Consider the following 20,124-nt stretch of genomic DNA (forward strand, 5'->3'; position numbering starts at 1 on the left):
GTCGCTATTAATATTTCTGTAATTAATTTCTCACAGTTCATTTGGGTGAAAGCAGAATTAGGATATCTTAAACACTCAGGAAGTAAACAGCGAAAGTGAATTACCCTATTCACAATAGTCCTTAAAGATAAGGTGCACAGTTAAAATCTTTTTGATGTTTCCATCACACTAACACGTACCAGCCATCGGCAGAACGGCCCCCAACAGCACAGGATCCTCTGTCGGCGCGCTCTGAAATGTTCCATACCGACCACGATGTGTGTTTCGTGAGCCAGTGCCTGGTGGATCTTGGTAGCAGTCAGGGCTACCGTTTTCTTGTCTGGAGGTCTCACCCACGCCGGGTTACAGGCGGTCACGTAATTCCGAACATCTTCCACGCTGTCGAACTTGAGCCCGGTGGTCGCCGCCCCGCAGCCAGTCACTTCGTCCCTGACGTAGTCGTCGACGAGTGCCCGCCACTCACTCCAGTCGCTCGTCAGGCACACGCTCTGCCCGTTCATCCACTCCCTGACGCTCCTGCACAGACTGTCGCAGATGCGGGCGCACAGGTCTCCGGCTCCCAGCAGCTCCTCCAGTTCCCCGTAAATGTCGCCGGCGATCTCCTCGCTGTTCCTCTGCCCGCACAGCACGTAGAAGCGCTCCGCGAAGCCGGCGTCCTCGCGCACCGCCCTCCACACCTGTTCGTCGGCCGGGTCGAGCCTGTAGAGACAGCCGCCAGTCCGCAGCAGCTCCGCCCCCGGGACGCCGGCCTCGGCCTGCCTCACGAACATGCCGTCGCAGCTGTCGGCCAGACGCGCGTTCGTCAGCAAGACGAGTGCGAGCCCCTCCATCTTCAGCGAGCCGCTTATCTTCCTGTAGGAGGCGTGGTACTTGGCGAGCCCAAAGTCGCAGTTGGGGGCCTCTGACAGCCACGTGTTCCGGTGGATGACCTTGGCCCGCTCGGAGGTTTTGTGCTTGAGCTGGACGAGCAGACCTCGCGCCTCGGGGTGCCCCTGGGGACGCCACACCAGGACCAGGTCGTCGAACTTCCCCGCATCGTCGTTGTTGGAGGACAACTGGAAGTGCAGTCGGTGCTTCAGGCAGCGGAGGAACACCAGGGCCAGCACGCGCTCCTCGTACCGGTCCCCCTCTCCCGTGGAGTGGGCGCCCTTGCAATACTCCAGGCCACCGGACCTGCAACAGACGATTTCGTGTTTCTTACTCTCCTAGTTCCACAGGATCAGATCGAGAAACCAAAAAACTCCGTGGTCATGGAACGAGTCAGTACATGAGATTACATTGGAAAATTAATAATGGTGGTTTACCTCAAGGATGTTTTGGCTCAATTTCTTTTTAGTCTACGCGTGCGCACGCACGCACACGCACACACACACACACACACACACACACACACACACACACACACACGACTTATCAAAAACATCTACAAGACAATTCATTTGTGCTGATGAAGTTCATGTGGTAGTCCAATGTACCAACTTTTCTGAAGCTCAAACCACCTTATCTGCTGGTACAAAAGTACTGGAAGTACACTTCAAGAAATGGTTCAAATGGCTCTGAGCACTATGGGACTTAACTTCTAAGATCATCAGTCCCCTAGAACTTAGAACTACTTAAACCTAACTAACCTAAGGACAGCACACACATCCATGCCCGAGGCAGAATTCGAACCTGCGACCGTAGCGGTCACGCGGTTCCAGACTGTAGCGCCTAGAACCGCTCGGCCACTCCGGCCGGCTTCAAGAAATGGTGGGTCATATGTACATTTCACCTATGCAGCGGACAGGCAAATTACAGACCAGAAGTCAGATTCAGAAGACAAAGTCCTGCCATACTGCAATACACCAATAAACCTAGGAATAACATTTTACAGAGCTCTAACAAGTGGTATGTTGCAGATCTAGCTCCACAGTTAAACCGAGAAACAACATCCTTCAAAAACTTTCTGAGGCCCCGTGGGAAGTTACTGCTCAAGTTTTACGCCTTGCTCCTGTCATACTGTGTTTCTGATTACTCCTGTTCGACGTGGATCAATAGAGCTCGTGCTAAGAAGATATATGTGTTACTCAGTCAGGCAATGTGAATAATTATAGCATGTATTCGGAATACTCCATGGCATCCTGTACTCACAAATATTCCATCTCCAGCTCCAAGGGGATCAGAAACTCTCCTGAAGATCACGCACAACATTCAACCACAATACAGTGGGAGCAGTCATCAATAGTGACCAAACGTCTTGTTGAGAATCCTTCCCTCTGGATACAAGAATTCGATCTCACCAGGCGTCAATGGGGGATAATGAGCAGAATTCAAACTGCACCAGACACGTGTGGTTACGTATTGTACAAGTGGGAGATGACTAGTTCTGCAAATTGTGAGCGCGGTGCCTCCTTACAGTCAGTCCACTATATTGTTATTGAGTGTCCTCTTGAACCGTATAGAGGAACGATAATGCACATTCACTACGAATTGGATGAACCGATGTAGTGGGTCAGTGAATTAGATCTGGAGATACAACATTGAACAAGGCTGTGGATGTCCATATATATATATATATATATATATATATATATATATATATATATATATATATATATATATTCGTTATACGATAAATAAATACATATTAAATAAAATTTACATCAATCGCATGCAGACGACTAACTGCTGAATATGTATTAGCATTATCAGCAATGGACTTCATGACAGAACAGAATGAGTGAGACATGAAGGAATTCTTCAATTTAGACTAGAAAAACTTGTTTATTCTTCCGACGGGTTACTGAAAACAGATGCAGCGGAATACTGCACGACTATCTGCACAAGACTGGAGGAAGTGCGGTCCAAAGGCAGGTCGCGATTCTGCCCAGTCTTAATAGAGCGAAAACTGCAAATTCTTGGAAATAAGTTCACATTGTTAATAACAAACGTTATTAATCCTAGATTACTAAACTCTAGGAAAATACACGATTTTAGTTGATACTAGTTCACTGTGTAACTGAGCTGTTTCTACGGGTTATTACGTTGAGATTAGGGTCGCCAGAGGATTTAACCATACAACTAATCAAAGGTTTGGCCGAGTCGGAAAATAAATTAATTTGTTCACAGACCAAAAACTCATAAAAATGCATGCGTTGTGATGTCACTCATAGGGGATGCGATGTAATTAATAGTATTGCCTGTGCACTGTTGACGAGAATCAAACATTTAAAATAAAATAGAAAATGCATGAACACTGTGCATAAGATCAGCTCCCAGCAACGCATCTGAAAATAAGACTTAATCTAACGCATTTGTTTTAAAATAAAAGGGGAAACTAATCACTGGACCTGTGCGTAAGGAAACGCGTTGTATGTGCTAACGGGAAGGCTATGAGGTGAGTGGCTTAGGTGCAAAAACGTAACCTCGGAATACAAGAGAAAATTGTGGATAAAATCATTTGTTCCTAAGCTATGGATGAGAGACATGTACATAATTCCTCATAACATTAATTCCTAAAACATTAAAGAAAAGCATCGATACATTCACCGTTATAATCTACACCTAAAATCATTGGTGTGAATCATTCATACAACTGCTGTTGCCTGATAACTGATCGCAATAACTCCTGAAAAGGTACACGTTTCGCAGTAAACCTGCGTGCCCACGTGGTTTGTGGCGACGCAATTTCTAGGTATCGTGGCCAAGTTGCAACAATATCACATCACACAATCATAACAGTTGTTGTTGTTGTGGTCTTCGGTCATGAGACTGGTTTGATGCAGTTCTCCATGCTACTCAATCCTGTGCAAGCTTCTTCATCTCCCAGTACCTATTGCACCTACATCCTTTTGAATCTGCTTAGTGTATTCATCTCTTGGTCTCCCTCTACGATTTCTACCCTCCACACTGCCCTCCAATACTAAACTGGTGATTCCTTGATGCCTTACAACATGTCCTGTCAACCGATCCCTTCTTCTAGTCAAGTTGTGCCACAAATTTCTCTTCTCCCCAACCCTATTCAGTACCTCCTCATTAGTTATGTGATCTACCCATCTAAACTTTAGCATTCTTCTGTAGCACCACATTTCGAAAACTTCTATTCCCTTCTTGTCTAAACTATTTATTGTCCGCGTTTCACTTCCATACATGGCTACACTCCATACAAATACCTTCAGAAACGACTTTCTGACACTTAAATCTATACTCGATGTTAACAAATTTCTCTTCTTCAGAAACGCTTTCCTTGCCATTGCCAGTCTACATTTTATATCCTCTCTACTTCGACCATCATCAGTTATTTTGCTCCCCAAATAGCAAAACTCCTTTACCACTTTTAAGTGTCTCATTTCCTAATCTAATTCCCTCAGCATCACCTGACTTAATTCGACTATACTCCATTATCCTCGTTTTGCTTTTGTTGATGTTCATCTTATATCCTCCTTTCAAGACACTGTCCATTCCGTTCAACTGCTCTTCCAAGTCCTTTGCTGTCTCTGACAGAATTACAATGTCATCGGCAAACCTCAAAGTTTTTATTTCTTCTCCATGGATTTTAATACCTACTCTAAATTTTTCTTTTGTTTCCTTCACTCTTTGCTCAATATACAGATTGAATAACATCGGGGAGAGGCTACAACCCTGTCTCACTCCTTTCCCAACCACTGCTTCCCTTTCATGTCCCTCGACTCTTTATAACTGCCATCTGGTTCCTGTACAAATTGTAAATGGCCTTTCGTTCCCTGTATTTTACCCCCGTCACCTTCAGAATTTGAAGGAGTGTATTCCACTTAACATTGTCAAAAGCTTTCTCTAAGTCTACAAATGCTAGAAACGTAGGTTTGCCTTTCCATAATCTAGCTTCTAAGATAAGTCGTAGGGCCAGTATTGCCTCACGTGTTCGCGTTAGTATTTTGCAGCTGTGGCTTATTAAACTGATTGTTCGGTAATTTTTACATCTGTCAACACCTGCTTTCTTTGGGATTGGAATTATTATATTCTTCTTGAAGTCGAGGGTATTTCGCCTGTCTCATACATCGTGCTCACCAGATGTTAGAGTTTTGTCAGGACTGGCTCTCCCAAGGCTGTCAGTAGTTCTAATGGAATGTTGTCTACTCCCGGGGCCTTGTTTCAAGTCAGGTCTTCCAGTGCTCTGTCAAACTCTTCACGCAGTATCATATCTCTCATTTCATCTTCATCTACACCCTCTTCCATTTCCATAATATTGTCCTCAAGTACATCGCCCTTGTATAGACCCTCTATATACTCCTTCCACCCTTCTGCTTTCCCTTCTTTGCTTAGAACTGGGTTTCCATCCGAGCTCTTGATATTCATACAAGTGGTTCTCTTTCCTCCAAAGGTCTCTTTAATTTTCCTGTAGGCAGTATCTATCTTACCCCTAGTGAGATAAGCCTCTACATCCTTACATTTCTCTTCTAGCCATTCCTGCTTAGCCATTTTACACTTCCTGTCGACCTCATTTTTGAGACGTTTGTATTCCTTTTTGCCTGCTTCATTTACTGCATTTTTATATTTTCTCCTTTCAACAATTAAATTCAATATTTCTTCTGTTACCCATGGAGTTCTACTAGCCCTCATCTTTTTACCTACTTGATCCTCTGCTGCCTTCACTACTTCATCCCTCAAAGCTACCCATTCTTCTCCTACTGTATTTCTTTCCCCCATTCCTGTCAATTGTTACCTTATGCTTCCCTTAAACTCTGTAAAACCTCAGGTTTAGTTAGTTTATCCAGGTCCCATCTCCTTAAATTGCCACCTTTTTGCAGTATCTTCAGTTTTAATCTACAGTTCATAACCAATGGATTGTGGTCAGAGTCCACATCTGCCTCTGGAAATGTCTTACAATTAAAAACCTGGTTCCTAAATCTCTGTCTTACCATTAAATAATCTACCTGAAACCTGTCAGTATCTCCAGGCTTCTTCCATGTATACAACCTTCTTTTATGATTCTTGAACCAAGTGTTAGCTATGATTAAGTTGTGCTCTGTGCAAAATTCTACCAGGCGGCTTCCTCTTTCATTTCTTAGCTCCAATCCATATTTACCTACTACGTTTCCTTCTCTCCCCTTTCCTACTACCGAATTCCTGTCACCCATGGCTATTAAATTTTCGTGTCCCTTCACTATCTGAATAATTTCTTTGATTTCATCATACATTTCTTCAATTTCTTCGTCATCTGGAGAGCTAGTTGGCATATAAACTTGTACTACTGTAGTAGGCGTGGGCTTCGAGTCTGTATTGGCCACAATAATGCGTTCACTATGCTGTTTGTAGTAGCTTACCCACACTCCTATTTTTTTATTCATTATTAAACCTACTCCTGCATTACCCCTATCTGATTTCGTATTTATAATCATGTATTCGCCTGACCAAAAGTCTTGTTCCTCCTTGTAACATTACGAGTCAAGACAGCTGTAACGGAACTTGAATAGCGTAAAGTTATTGTTAAAAACGCACGCCGCGCGATTTGTTACGATTTGGTCGGTCATAATAGTAGTAACATGCTTTCGAATACAATTAAAATATAACGGCGATACCAGTTTAGCGTTATTGGAAATAATATGTAATAAATTAATGAGTAAGGTAGCCGATCCTATAAGAAGAGGTAGAATTGGGCATATTAAGGTGTTTTGCTTTATGTCGACTAAGCCGATGATACGACGTCTTTTTTTTCCGTTTACTCTTAGAAGAAGAAAAAAACAAAACAAGTAACGAAGTGCTAATTGTGCATTGTGAAAAATATAGGGGCGAATTTTAAATAGCTACAGTGTATAATCAGACTAACAAATGGACATTCAGTTACGCGAAATAGCGGACAGTGAAGTGTGGTCATTAAACTGAGTACACCTACAGGGCGGCCAATTCCGGGATAAGTCTATTCGCATCTCACGAGGGACGCGGTATTGAGACCGGTTTTTTTTTATTATATCACGGAGAGCGGGCTTCAGTTTATAAAAAGGAGAAAAGCTGTATCATTATCATTGACTGTTGGTGTTAAGCAACCAAAACTGTTCATCAAAGGGTTTCGGTGAATGATTGGTGAATGCGAAATGAAACTGTGAACGAAGTTATGTTAAATAAAGCAGAAGAGACAAGACAGTTTGGTCGTATCTGTTATTATTCCATAAACCGTAACATTTCTTCTCGTTGTACGAAGCCTTTATAGACGATCGTTATGACAATTTGCTTTGAAGGGATCACGTTACGAGTTAAGTTTTGGGGACCTGGTCAACAGGGGATAGTTTGTAGATCTTAACTACTGCAGCCATTCTGGAATCAGGTGCTACCGTGACCGTTGTGTGTTGTCAATGGCTTAAGGTCATCATATCTCATGCTCTAAGATCGACGCGTCTTTCCTCTTGGTATAACGGTGTCTCACGGTAACAACGACAACGCCGACGGCGGAGGAAGATACGGTAGAAGTGGCGCCACAACGTGCGGCTCGATCGAGGAGGATTGCTGCATCGAGTCGAGTGTCATCCGGATTCACGAACCCTAGAGTTGGAAAATATTGTAGCAGCCAGTGAGTCTGTCCAATGAAACAGGTATTCTTCAATAATCGCTAAAAGTGACCGATACTACCAGGTATGATTAAAATAACTGTATAATTATAAAAAAAAGGGAAGTTGAGACTTGTGATTTCGGTAGATAAATATATAGTGAAAATAAGTGTATGTCTTGGTAGTGAATAATCATGTCAAAACGAACGAAAAGAATACATGATAATGTGCAGTTGAGTAGAGTAATAAGTAGAGAGAGAGAGGAAAGTGAAGAGGAAAGGGATGATGCATCCCATGAGCTCAATGTGGGACAGGAGACATGTACAGATAATAATACAGTTATTGATTTAGAGCCGTTAGGAGATTCAAATACAATGATAAGTAAGGTAAGCAGCGTGGGAGAACATAAAGATCTTGAGGTTTCGGAAGTAGATCAGCAAGTTTATCCTCAAAATGGAAATATTAATCAAAAAATGTTTGATATGCTGGTATCAATAAATACTCAAATGGGTGTAATGAATGGAAGACTTGGTTCACTAGAAAAAGATAATAAGCAATTAAAAGAGGACAATCAAAAGTTAAATGAAAAATTTGAGGCCAAATTTGGTTCATTAGAAGTTAAAATGGATTCTTTGGAAAGCAAACTGAACACCTTTGATTATAAACTGGAAAATACTAAGAAAGAATTAAAGGCGGACTGGGAGACTCAATTAAATGCGAAATTTGGAGATCTAGATGTAGAGTTTTCTAACACCTTAGAAAGGCAATATAATAATTTAATGGGAAAACTTCATGACGCAGAAAAGAAATATGAGGTAGTTTCGAAGAGTTATGATGGCCTGTCCAATAGGATGGTTAAGTGTGAAAGCAGCTGTTTCAGTGCTAGCGCACAGATAGAAGAGCTTTCGAAACAAATAGTCGAGTTTGAGTCTGATGCTCGTAAGGGGATTGACAAGTATTTAGTAGATCAAACTAAAAGACTTGACGAAGATCTATCTGAATGGATAGAAATAAAAGGAAATGAAATTGTAGACAAGGTTAAGACTACTATTGGATCCCAGCCAAATGAAAATATCAATGAGCACCTAAGTAGAAATGATGAATTAATTAAGCTCTTCACTAGCGAAATTCAGGAAATAAAAGAGAAAATAGTTGATGAGTTACCTAAATGGCAAAAGGAAACCAATCATAAATTGGCGGAGTTAGAACGAAAGTCATCACAAAATTTGTTGACAGAGGACGAACGTTCGGAGAATAGGTCGAAAAACAACCGAACATGTGATAATACGAAGTACAATTGTGGTGAAAATTTGCATTGGGAAGTTAATGATTCGGTTGGTAAAGATGATGATTCTTTTGGTCAGCGAGGATATTTGTCTTCTTTAAAGGTGGAGAACAGCATTTTTAAAAGTAGACAATTCCCAACATTCTCCACTGAAAAGAACAACCTACATCCGAAAATCTTTATCAATAATTTCAAAAGAATATTTCCGCGTAGCTGGTCAGAACACGACCGACTTCAATTTATAGTATCCAAAATTACCGGAGAAGCTGCATTATGGGCCGCCGAAGTAAGTGAAAGTTGCCATACTTGCGCTGAGTTTGAACAACTTTTTTTGGCTAAATACTGGTCGTTGAGTAAACAAGAGAAATTAAGAAAAGAGGTTTACCAACCTGAGTATTTTAACAGTAAAAGGAGTACTTTAAGGCAATATTTTGAAAAGTACATAAATAAGACACGTTATTGGAGTGATTCAATTTCTCACAAGGAAGTGATCAGAATTTTGAAGGGAAGGTTGACCATAAATATACGTGAAAAGTTAATAAATGTTCCTGACCACGATGTAGAACAGTTCTTGTCGGTGATTGACTCTATAGATATGATTATGGAAGACGCAAGACAAATGAGTAGTAATCAAATGTCGACTCACACTCATAGTAATACGAATAATTATAATAATAATTTAACGTATGATAATAATAATACCGAAAACCAGGTCAAACCCGCATCACAGGAGCGTGGACAATCTTCATCCTACAGTTGCAATAAAAACAATGATTATAATAAATATAGAAGAGATACTTACTGTGCTAGAGGTAAACCTCGATATGGTGACACGAGTGTGCATAGTAGTGATATTAATAAGAGTAACAGATACCCAAGTGATGAACCCAATTGTATTCGACCTTGGGAAGATAATTCGAAGCATAATGTTCATCGGCAGGATGAAACAAATGCCTCGAGTCCTCATCCAGCACAAGGAGTTATACCAATGGGCGAAGGAGCCTCCAATGTGCGACGGGGTGAATCCAATGTGCGACGGGGTGAATACCATAACTCGGATCATACTGTACGGATTGTGGAAGTTCATGAACCCCCACCGATGACTCAACGAGATAGATTAAACTAATACCAGTCACCAAATGCCTTCCTAGGATGACTGGAACGGAGAAGGAAGGCAGGCATCAATTTGAAGTGAGAGTATTAAGGTACAATAATGATCAGGATATAAGGAATGAGTTAATTGAAGAAAAACCTGAAGTTTCTAATAAATGCGGACAAATTTTACAGGCAATAATTCCAACAAGTATAAATAATGTTGATGTTGAAATATTAATTGATACTGGAGCAACTATTAGTGTCATAACGTTGGACTGTTTAAAACAGATAAGCCGAGGGGTAAAAATGCCCACTTTTCCTATCACAGGATGTACCGTGTCTGGCGCATTCAGCGCAAAAATGCAAAAAGTTGTGAAACAGGTACGTGTTGACGTTACAATACAGGGGGCTCAAATAGAAAGTACATTCCTGGTTGATCCTAAAATGACAGTACCATGTATCTGGGGTTTGGATTTTTTATGTGAGACCGGTGCAATCATTAATTTAGAGAAAGGTGAATGTATATTTAATTCCAATGGTAATGTTTTGACAACCACCCTGAGAAAGGGCCGAGTAATTCCAAATCAATTGTGTATGAATCTAATGGTAAAATATGTCAGTATTGATTATGAAAATGTGTATGATATATGCCTTATTGAATGTTCTGAAGAAATGATGGATAAAATGTCATTGCAGGAAAAGGTGTTAGAATCAGAATATTTATCTGTTATCCAAAGGAATGAACTGTACTACTTGTTGGAAGCATATCAGTCAATTTTTAGTAAACGTCCGGGTATAATAAAAGACTTTGAATACCATATAAAGACGTATGCACATAAACCCTTTTGTCGTACTTCCTATTCTATCCCATGGACAAAGAAAGAAGCAGTCAGAAAGGAAATCAATAAAATGTTAGAATGGGGTATTATCGAGCACTCAGATTCTGAATATTGTAACCCTCTTGTGGCGGTAATTAAACCCAATGGTGACATCAGATTGGTGTTGGATGCCAGAGAGATCAATAAGATCATTATACCTGTACAAACGCGACCGGAGAACCTAAAAGAGTTAGTACAAAAGTTTTATGGTGCCCGCTTCTTAACTTCTTTGGATATGCGTAGTTCATATTGGCAAACTAGAATATCGAAAGAATCTAGAAAATATACTGCATTCGTTTTTCTGGGCCGAAGTTACCAGTTTACTGTCATGCCATTTGGGCTGAAAATAATCGGTGGTGTTTTCATATCGGCATTAGATACCGTACTGGGCAGAGACCTTTTGAATGAAGTTACTTTATATGTGGATGATTTGCTAATTGCTTCTGAAACTTGGGAGGAACATTTGGACTTATTAAGAAGAGTTTTTGCGAAATTTTTGGAATACGGAGTTACCGTAAATTTGAGCATATCCAAGTTTGCTCATAACCAATTGAAATTTCTTGGACATATAATCACTCCTGCAGGGATAAAACCAAATCCTAAAAAGATGGATGCGATTAACAGATGTGCTTATCCAAAGAACAGAACGGAATTAAAGTCATTTATCGGCTTAGTTTCATTTTTTCGACGATTTTTACCCAATCAGTTAGGAAGCCAAGACTGTTTGTTACGGCTGTTAAGAAAAAATGTCATGTGGGAGTGGAATTCCGAATGCACGCAAGCTTTTGATAACATCCGCAATGCTTTGACTAATGCTCCACTGTTACATCATCCGAGACTTGATCAAGATTTTTATATTGCTGCGGATGCTTCTGAAACAGGATTGGGTGCCACTCTTTTCCAGATGGACAATCCAGAAGATATCAGTACCATCAAGATAATTGGGTTTGCCAGCCGAACACTCTCTAGCTGTGAACGTGCATATTGTACTACTGATTTGGAAGTACTGGCCGTGGTCTGGTCACTTAGAAAGTTTCGCTATTTTGTATATGGAAAGAAGATCATTGTATTCTGCGACCACAAAGCTTTATCTTTTATTTTAACAGGAAGGATGTTCCATTCACGTTTAACCCGGTGGGTCTTGCTACTGCAAGAATATGATATTACGCTCAAATACATCAGAGGGAAAGACAACATCATAGCCGATGCTCTTTCAAGACTACCGAAAAGAAAGAATGACGACGAGTGTGAAGAACGAACTATTGACTTTAAAGTCATGAATTTATCAAGGCAATATTGTGAGAGGCAGATTTCACAGCTATCTCGAAGTCTTCCACAACTGCAAGAAGAGGATAAGTTGTGGAAAGCCATTAGGCATGCTGTTGAAAGCAAAACGCTAAGTCACTCTCAAGAACAGTATCAATTAAAATCCGGAATATTGTATCGGAGGAAGGATGAAGAAGATGTTTGGAAAGTTTGTGTTCCAAATAAATATTTAGAATCACTAGTATGGTACACTCACTTGAATTGGGGTCATTTTGGTGCCGCTAAATGTACAGCCAAAATAGCACAATACTGCTATCATCCAAATTTGGGACGTATAGCTACAAATATTCTTAAGAAGTGCAAAATATGTCAGAAGGCGAAACCCATAAACTATTGTCGGAAGATAGAATTACATCCTATCATCCCACAACAACCTTTAATGTTGGTGTCATGTGATGTCTGTGGGCCATGTCCCGTGACACGTGGACGGTTCAAATATGTATTGGCTTTCTATGATCTCTTTTCAAAATATGTGAAATTATATCCTTTGAAAAATCTCCACGTTCGACCCATGTTACGCAAATTGATCAACAACTATATAACTGAGCTTGGCAAACCTATAATGATCTTGACAGACAACGCTGCTTATTATACAAACAAAGTATGGAGAGACACTATGAAAGAACAAGGAATCCAGCACATTTACATCTCAAGATTTTACCCTTGTGGAAATCCGGTTGAAAGAATCTTCCGAGAGTTGAACCGATTTTTACGGACGTGCATACCCAAACAACATTATAAATGGATCGATTGGATTTATGAATTTGAGAAAGTGTATAATGACTTACCACACTTATCGACATGTTATTCACCTAACCAAATAGTATTTGGTGAAAGTATTGTGCCAGAATGGATGAAGAAATTACCTGCAATAGAACAAAAGATTACCAAGAAAGAAGATATGGTGAAGAAGGTCTACGAAAACCTGAAGCATCAAGCACAATTGAGAAAAACCCGTTTTGATAAAAATGTGAAGAAAGTAGTCACATATGATGTAGGGGAAGAAATTTTATTGAGAAATCACCCAAAAGCATCAACCAGGAAAAGACTGAATAAGAAATGGCAATATTTATATACAGGTCCATATAAAATAATGAAAATACCTCATGAGGGTAGCTACCTCCTGGCAGATTGTGATACTGATGTAATTAAAGGCTTGTTCCCTCACATAGACCTGAAGAAGTATTATCAATAATGAGCAAAATATAGATTCAAGAAACACTGAATGATACCAAGACTACACTCAGTGGACTAAATAAAAGCACCAATGGATTAATACGTACTTATACCAACTTACAAAGAAAATTAAAGAATGTACCGACGATTTCCATGAGATACCTTCTTGGTATCAGCAACAATGACGACGCTGAAATACGATTTATCCTCTCACCGAACAGCGAGGATGGATGATTTAAAAGTGGAATTAAGAGGAAAAGAAAAGGACCAAATCCTCTCTGGTTAAACAAGTGGCCAGATAAGGGTTTTGGCCTAGGATGCCAATCGTCGAACCCGGCTGTGATCCCTGCCTTGCACAGTCGGTTGAAGAACTGAGGGCTTCATCCAAGAAAAAAAAATGTGGTGTGAATATGAAGTGATTAGTGCGAAGTGTTTCTAAGACAACCTATAAACAAATGTGGAATTTAGTTAAGGGCATTTTGTCTAGGCCCATTAACTCAACTTAAATATTGTAGAATGTATGTACTGACTTGTTGAGTGAATCTGAGAGTGAGTGTATTCGCCGAAACAAATACCCTCTCCTGTCACAGTACACAAAAAAAATAAGCCTGTTATGTCTGGAACCCTCTTCAAGACATCACAGTCTGGGGGGCCGTGTAACATTATGAGTCAAGACAGCTGTAACGGAACTTGAATAGCGTAAAGTTATCGTTAAAAACGCACGCCGCGCGATTTGTTACGATTTGGTCGGTCATAATAGTAGTAACATGCTTTCGAATACAATTAAAATATAACGGCGATACCTGTTTAGCGTTATTGGAAATAATATGTAATAAATTAATGAGTAAGGTAGCCGATCCTATAAGAAGAGGTAAAATTGGGCATATTAAGGTGTTTTGCTTTATATCGACTAAGCCGATGATACGGCGTCTTTTTTTTCCATTTACTCTTAGAAGAAGAAAAAAACAAAACAAGTAACGAAGTGCTAATTGTGCATTGTGAAAAATATAGGGGCGAATTTTAAATAGCTACAGTGTATAATCAGACTAACAAATGGACATTCAGTTACGCGAAATAGCGGACAGTGAAGTGTGGTCATTAAACTGAGTACACCTACAGGGCGGCCAATTCCGGGATAAGTCTATTCGCATCTCACGAGGGACGCGGTATTGAGACCGGTTTTTTTTATTATATCACGGAGAGCGGGCTTCAGTTTATAAAAAGGAGAAAAGCTGTATCATTATCATTGACTGTTGGTGTTAAGCAACCAAAACTGTTCATCAAAGGGTTTCGGTGAATGAGTGGTGAATGCGAAATGAAACTGTGAACGAAGTTATGTTAAATAAAGCAGAAGAGACAAGACAGTTTGGTCGTATCTGTTATTATTCCATAAACCGTAACATTTCTTCTCGTTGTACGAAGCCTTTATAGACGATCGTTATGACAATTTGCTTTGAAGGGATCACGTTACGAGTTAAGTTTTGGGGACCTGGTCAACAGGGGATAGTTTGTAGATCTTAACTACTGCAGCTATTCTGGAATCAGGTGCTACCGTGACCGTTGTGTGTTGTCAATGGCTTAAGGTCATCATATCTCATGCTCTAAGATCGACGCGCCTTTCCTCTTGGTATAACGGTGTCTCACGGTAACAACGACAACGCCGACGGCGAAGGAAGATACGGTAGATCCTGCCACCGAACTTCAGTAATTCCCACTATATCTAACTTTAAACTATCGATTTCCCTTTTTAAATTTTCTGACCTACCTGCCCGATTAAGAGATCTGATATTCCACGCTCCGATCCGTAGAACGCCAGTTTTCTTTCTCCTGATAACGACGTCCTCCTGAGTAGTCCGCGCCCGGAGATTCGAATGGGGGAGTATTTTACCTCCGGAATATTTTACCCAAGAGGACGCCATCATCATTTAACCATACAGTAAAGCTGCATGCCCTCAGGAAAAATTACGGCTGTGGTTTCCCCTTGCTTTCAGCCGTTCGCAGTACCAGCACAGCAAGGCCGTTTTGGTTAGTGTTACAAGGCCAGATCAGTCAATCATCCAGACTGTTGCCCCTGCAACCACTCAAAAGGCTGCTGCCGCTCTTCAGGAACCACACGTTTGTCTGGCCTCTCAACAGATACCCCTCCGTTGTGGTTGCACCTACGGTACGGCTATCTGTATCGCTGAGGCACGCAAGCCTCTCCACCAACGGCAGTGTCCATGTTTCACGGGGGGAGGCATGGACAGTTAACATTCTTTAAAAGAAACATGAGATCGGACTGTTAGTGATGACGGTAGCCCAACAAACTCTAATGTTCAACCACGTGGTCTGCTCCCCACGGACGGAAGATGTATAAAGGAAGGAAAATTTACGAGAAGGCAAAGCTATTAATATTTAGAAAAATAAAAGCTTACACAGGCACAGCTGAAGGCGAGTGCTCACGTCTTATCGACACCTTTGTGTGGCGTTCTTCCGGCGGATCCAAGCCTACTATAGAAATTTACTAAAAGAAAAATCTCCCAAAGTTTTGCATTCCTTGCTGCGACAAGGCAAAGCAATCTTTCAGAGTTGAAAAGCGAGACCAAAAGCTAACAGCTCTCCTCTCGCCAAGTAACAGCGCGCCACGCGGTCAGTCTAACTCACCCTTCTTCGACTGGAGCACAGCTGTGGACGCGGCAGACTGCCACCCTTTCTCTTCTCCAGCCTCCTCCACGCTCTGCGTGGACCGGAAAACCCAAGGATGCCATTTCCGCCACCAACCTAACGCAGGTGGATTTCTCACAAGTAGCGCAAACCTCTTTGCCTATTTGACCACTACGAGAGTTGGCTATTCTGTACAGCTGAATCTGTATGACTATTGAAAACTTTCTGCAGCAGACTACGCCACCCTCTAGCAAAATGGCACACAACATTCATTCAATCACACCACTATGAGAGTTTTGAGAAAAGAGAAACAAGGAAAAGAAAGTGAAATGCTAGTGAAAATGAGCTACCGGACTAATGAATGGTGGCTACAGGACCCTTGCAACTGGTCCCGACAATCTGGTATTGTCAGTATAAGGTGTAAAACAGGACATTTTGTACTTGTTTTGGCATACCATTGGAGACCTAATTATTGTAATTATCTAGCGCATACACTATAAATTGGAATAACAAAATTTACGATAGTTTAGTAACAATGGAGCACTTTTCCCCAGTTAGTGTTCTTTGGTTAAAGAAAATAAATACAGGATGTCCCAGTGGGAACGACAAGTACTCAGCGATATGACAGGAACGATGATTCTAAGCAAAAACAACCCTAGTAAACAAGGGCTCTAGAATGCATACTTTAACAGCTAAGAGCACTTGTTCATCTTCGCTACTGTGTAACATTTCTCTCCTATTGCGCAGGAGCTCATACACTATGTGATCAAAAGTATCCGAACACCCCCATAAACATACGTTTTTCATATTAGCTGCATTGTGCTGCCATCTACTGCCAGGTACTCCATATCAGCGACCTCAGTAGTCCTTAGACATCGTAAGAGAGCAGAATGGGGCGCTCCGCGGAACTCACGGACTTCGAACGTGGTCAGGTGATTGGATGTCACTTGGGTCATACGTCTGTACGCGAAATTTCCACACTCCTGAACATCCCTAGGTCCACTGTTTCCGATGTGACAGTGAAGTGGAAACGTGAAGGGACACGTACAGCACAAAAGCGTACAGGCCGACCTCGCCTGTTGACTGACAGAGACCACCGACAGTTGAAAAGGGTCCTAAAGTGTAATAGGCAGACATCTATCTAGCCCGTCGCACAGAAATCCCAAACTGCATCGGGATCCACTGCAAATACTATGACAGTTAGATGGGAGGTGAGAAAACTTGGGTTTCATAGTCGATCGGCTGCTCATAAGCCACACATCACGGCGGTAGATACCAAACGACGCCTCGCTTGGTGTAAGGAGCGTAAACATTGTGGAAAAACGTTCTGTGGAGTGACGAATCACGGTACACAATGTGGCGAGTGCCCGGTGAACGTCATCTGCCAGCGTGTGTAGAGACAACGGTAAAATTCGGAGGTGGTAGTGTTATGGTGTTGTCGTGTTTTTGATGGAGGGGGCTTGCAACCCTTGTTGTTTTGCGTGCCACTATCACAACACAGGCCTACATTGATGTTTTAAGCACCTTCCTGCTTCCCGCTATTGAAGAGCAATTCGGGGATGATGATTGCATCTTTCAGCACGATCGAGCATCTGTTCATAATACACGGCCTGTGGCGGAGTGGTTACACGACAATAACATCCCTGTAATGGACTGGCCTGCACAGTCCTGATCGCTACAGAACACCTTTGGGATGTTTTGGAAAGCTGACTTCGTGCCAGGCCTCACCGACCGACATCGATACCTCTCCTCAGTGCAGCACTCCGTGAAGAATGGGCTGCCATTCCCCAAGAAACCTTCCAGCACCTGATTGAACGTATGCCTGCGAGATCGGAAGTTGTCATCAAGGCTTAGGGTGGACCAACACGATATTGAATTCCAGTATTACCGATGGAGTGTGCCACGAACTTGTAAGTCATTTTCAGTCAAGCGTCCGCATACTTTTGATCACATAGTGTAGCTCTTAAGGCGTGCATTTCAGAGCCCAGTTTTATCGAGCTTTTTTGCTTCGGATGATCGTTCCGGCGTAGCCCTGAGTATTCGTCGTTCATCCTGGGACACCCTCTATTCAGAGAACAATTCACAATTTGCACCACCTTCCGCTCGTACCTTCCGTTGCCGAGCCAGAGGGATCGTTTGCGAATGGGCAGAGTTATCCCAGAATATGATCCCGTGTGTCATAAGGGTTCAAAATGGTTCGAATGGATCTGAGCACATCTGAGGTCATCAGTACCATAGACTTAGAACTACCTAAATCTAACTAATCTAATGACATCACACACATCCATGCGCGAGGCAGGATTCGAACCTGCGACCGTAGCAGCAGCGCGGTTCCGGACTGAAACGCCTAGAACCGCTCGGCCACAACGGCCGGCTGGCATAAGGGAATTATAATAAAACAAACTAGACCTCTTTTCATGTTGCATTATCACTTAGTGCAGATATTACTGTAGTGGTACATACAGCAGTTCCTGAGTGCGGCTCTCCATGAGAGCTTACCGTCAGTCTGAACACCTAATTATTTGGAATGTTTAGTCTCATTAATCGTATGCCCGATCTGCCTCATGAAAATGACAGTTTTAGCTAAATAATGTGCTAAAATTCTTAAAACAGTGTCTTAATGTGATTTAGCATCAATTTATTTTGGTTCAAATGACTCTGAGCCCTATGCGACTCAACTTCTGAGGTCATCAGTCGCCTAGAACTTAGAACTAATTAAACCTAACTGCCCCTCGTCGCTGGACATGAAACCAAGGAGCGCAGACCCGCCTTCCGTCTGCCACAGTTTAAATGAGAAACCGCGGCGCCATCTCCCGCAGTGACGCGCTCTGTTTCAGTGCCGCAGTGTGTCTCGATAGAAGGCTGTAATGTCCACTGATCTCTCGAACTTTCTTCATTGATGCTCAACATCGTCAGTGCTGGAGATGAAATTTTCTGGATGACAGCTCAGTTAATATGAAGCGTATATGAAATAGAGGAATGGGAAGCAAAGTGAAAGGGTGGGTGAGAAACTGCTGACTTCCAGCCGCCCAGGGCATTGTGGTAATGCAACGGCGAAAGTTGGAAATTTGTGCCGGACGGGACTCGACCCAGGATTTACCGCTTCTCGTGGACGGCTGCCATAGCTGCTTCGCCCATCCGGACACGGTCCCTAACTTCCGAGATTTCCAACACACCGCAGGCTGCAACGCGGCGTCCCTCGTCCATTAACCCTTTGCTCGCAAATCATTGATTCCCGTAGGAGTCTGGACGATATTAGTGCATCCGCACTGAACCAGATGTCATGGAGCCATCACGCGGTCACAAGAAAATATATATACAGATTGAATCACCTAAACCTTGCATCGCATATATTGCGGAAATGGAAATTGCTGTTTATGTGCGGTTTTCACTGAATGGTACTCAGTGGCTCGTATTGTTGGCCAATAAACAGATTGTAATAATACTTAGAAAGTGTAGTTTTGTGCAAAAATGCACTTTTTTAAATGAAACAATGCCTATTCACATTAACAGACTGAAAGTAGGGTAAATTAAAATGTCGATGATGTCTGTTGCAGGGTTCTAGTGTGAGTCGTTTGCGAGATATCGTATTTTGAAAAGTTTCCAAATCGAAACTTGTTTGTGCCATTCTACATAGGTAGTTGCTAGGTCTTGTGTTGTTATGTTTGTTTACAGTGCAGCTGTGCGTCCCTCGAGTGCATTGCGGCTTGCTAGCCAGTTATAGTGTGACAATCCGAGCAATATGTCGTGAGTGGGCAATGCGATTTGCGAATGCAGAAGAAGCCAACGTGCTCAAGGTGTACAGAGGGTGTAGGAAGAACGCATTTCGTTCTTGTACGGTGCAAGCTGCAAAATATCTCAGTAGGGGTCAACAATAACGGCAGTTATTTTTCAACCTCTTCAACAGTTATGTGGCAGCAGTAGTGGAACACCTAGACAGCGTATCAGAGGGAAACAAGTGACGACAGAAGAGATACAAATTAACATTCTCGCTGCTGTTGCAGCTGATCGACACGTTATCTCCATCACAATCGCGTCAGGAAGTGGCTTGGGTGAGGCAGTCCGTCTGCACAGGCTCCATCACCACCACATCTCCCTCCATCGAGAGCTGCATGGAAACGATTTTGAGAATTGTGTTAACTGCTGTGCACGGGCATTAAGACGGATACTCCAGATGTATCATGTAACTTGTTTGGTGATGAAGCCACACGATGGCCAAGTA

The 20,124-nt window shown here is 42.0% G+C and overlaps 1 protein-coding gene across 1 annotated transcript in view; it reads right to left on the reverse strand.

The window, feature by feature from the left end:
- Positions 1-20,124, reverse strand: part of LOC126425223 (uncharacterized) — a 132,921-nt gene that overhangs the window by 46,353 nt on the left and 66,444 nt on the right. The window contains exon 3 of the mRNA XM_050088181.1: positions 180-1,173. Coding sequence (XP_049944138.1) covers positions 180-1,173 — 994 coding nt within the window. The remainder of the gene's footprint in view (positions 1-179; positions 1,174-20,124) is intronic.

Source organism: Schistocerca serialis, chromosome 10 (genome assembly GCF_023864345.2).
Source record: "Schistocerca serialis cubense isolate TAMUIC-IGC-003099 chromosome 10, iqSchSeri2.2, whole genome shotgun sequence".
Taxonomy (NCBI): domain Eukaryota; kingdom Metazoa; phylum Arthropoda; class Insecta; order Orthoptera; family Acrididae; genus Schistocerca; species Schistocerca serialis.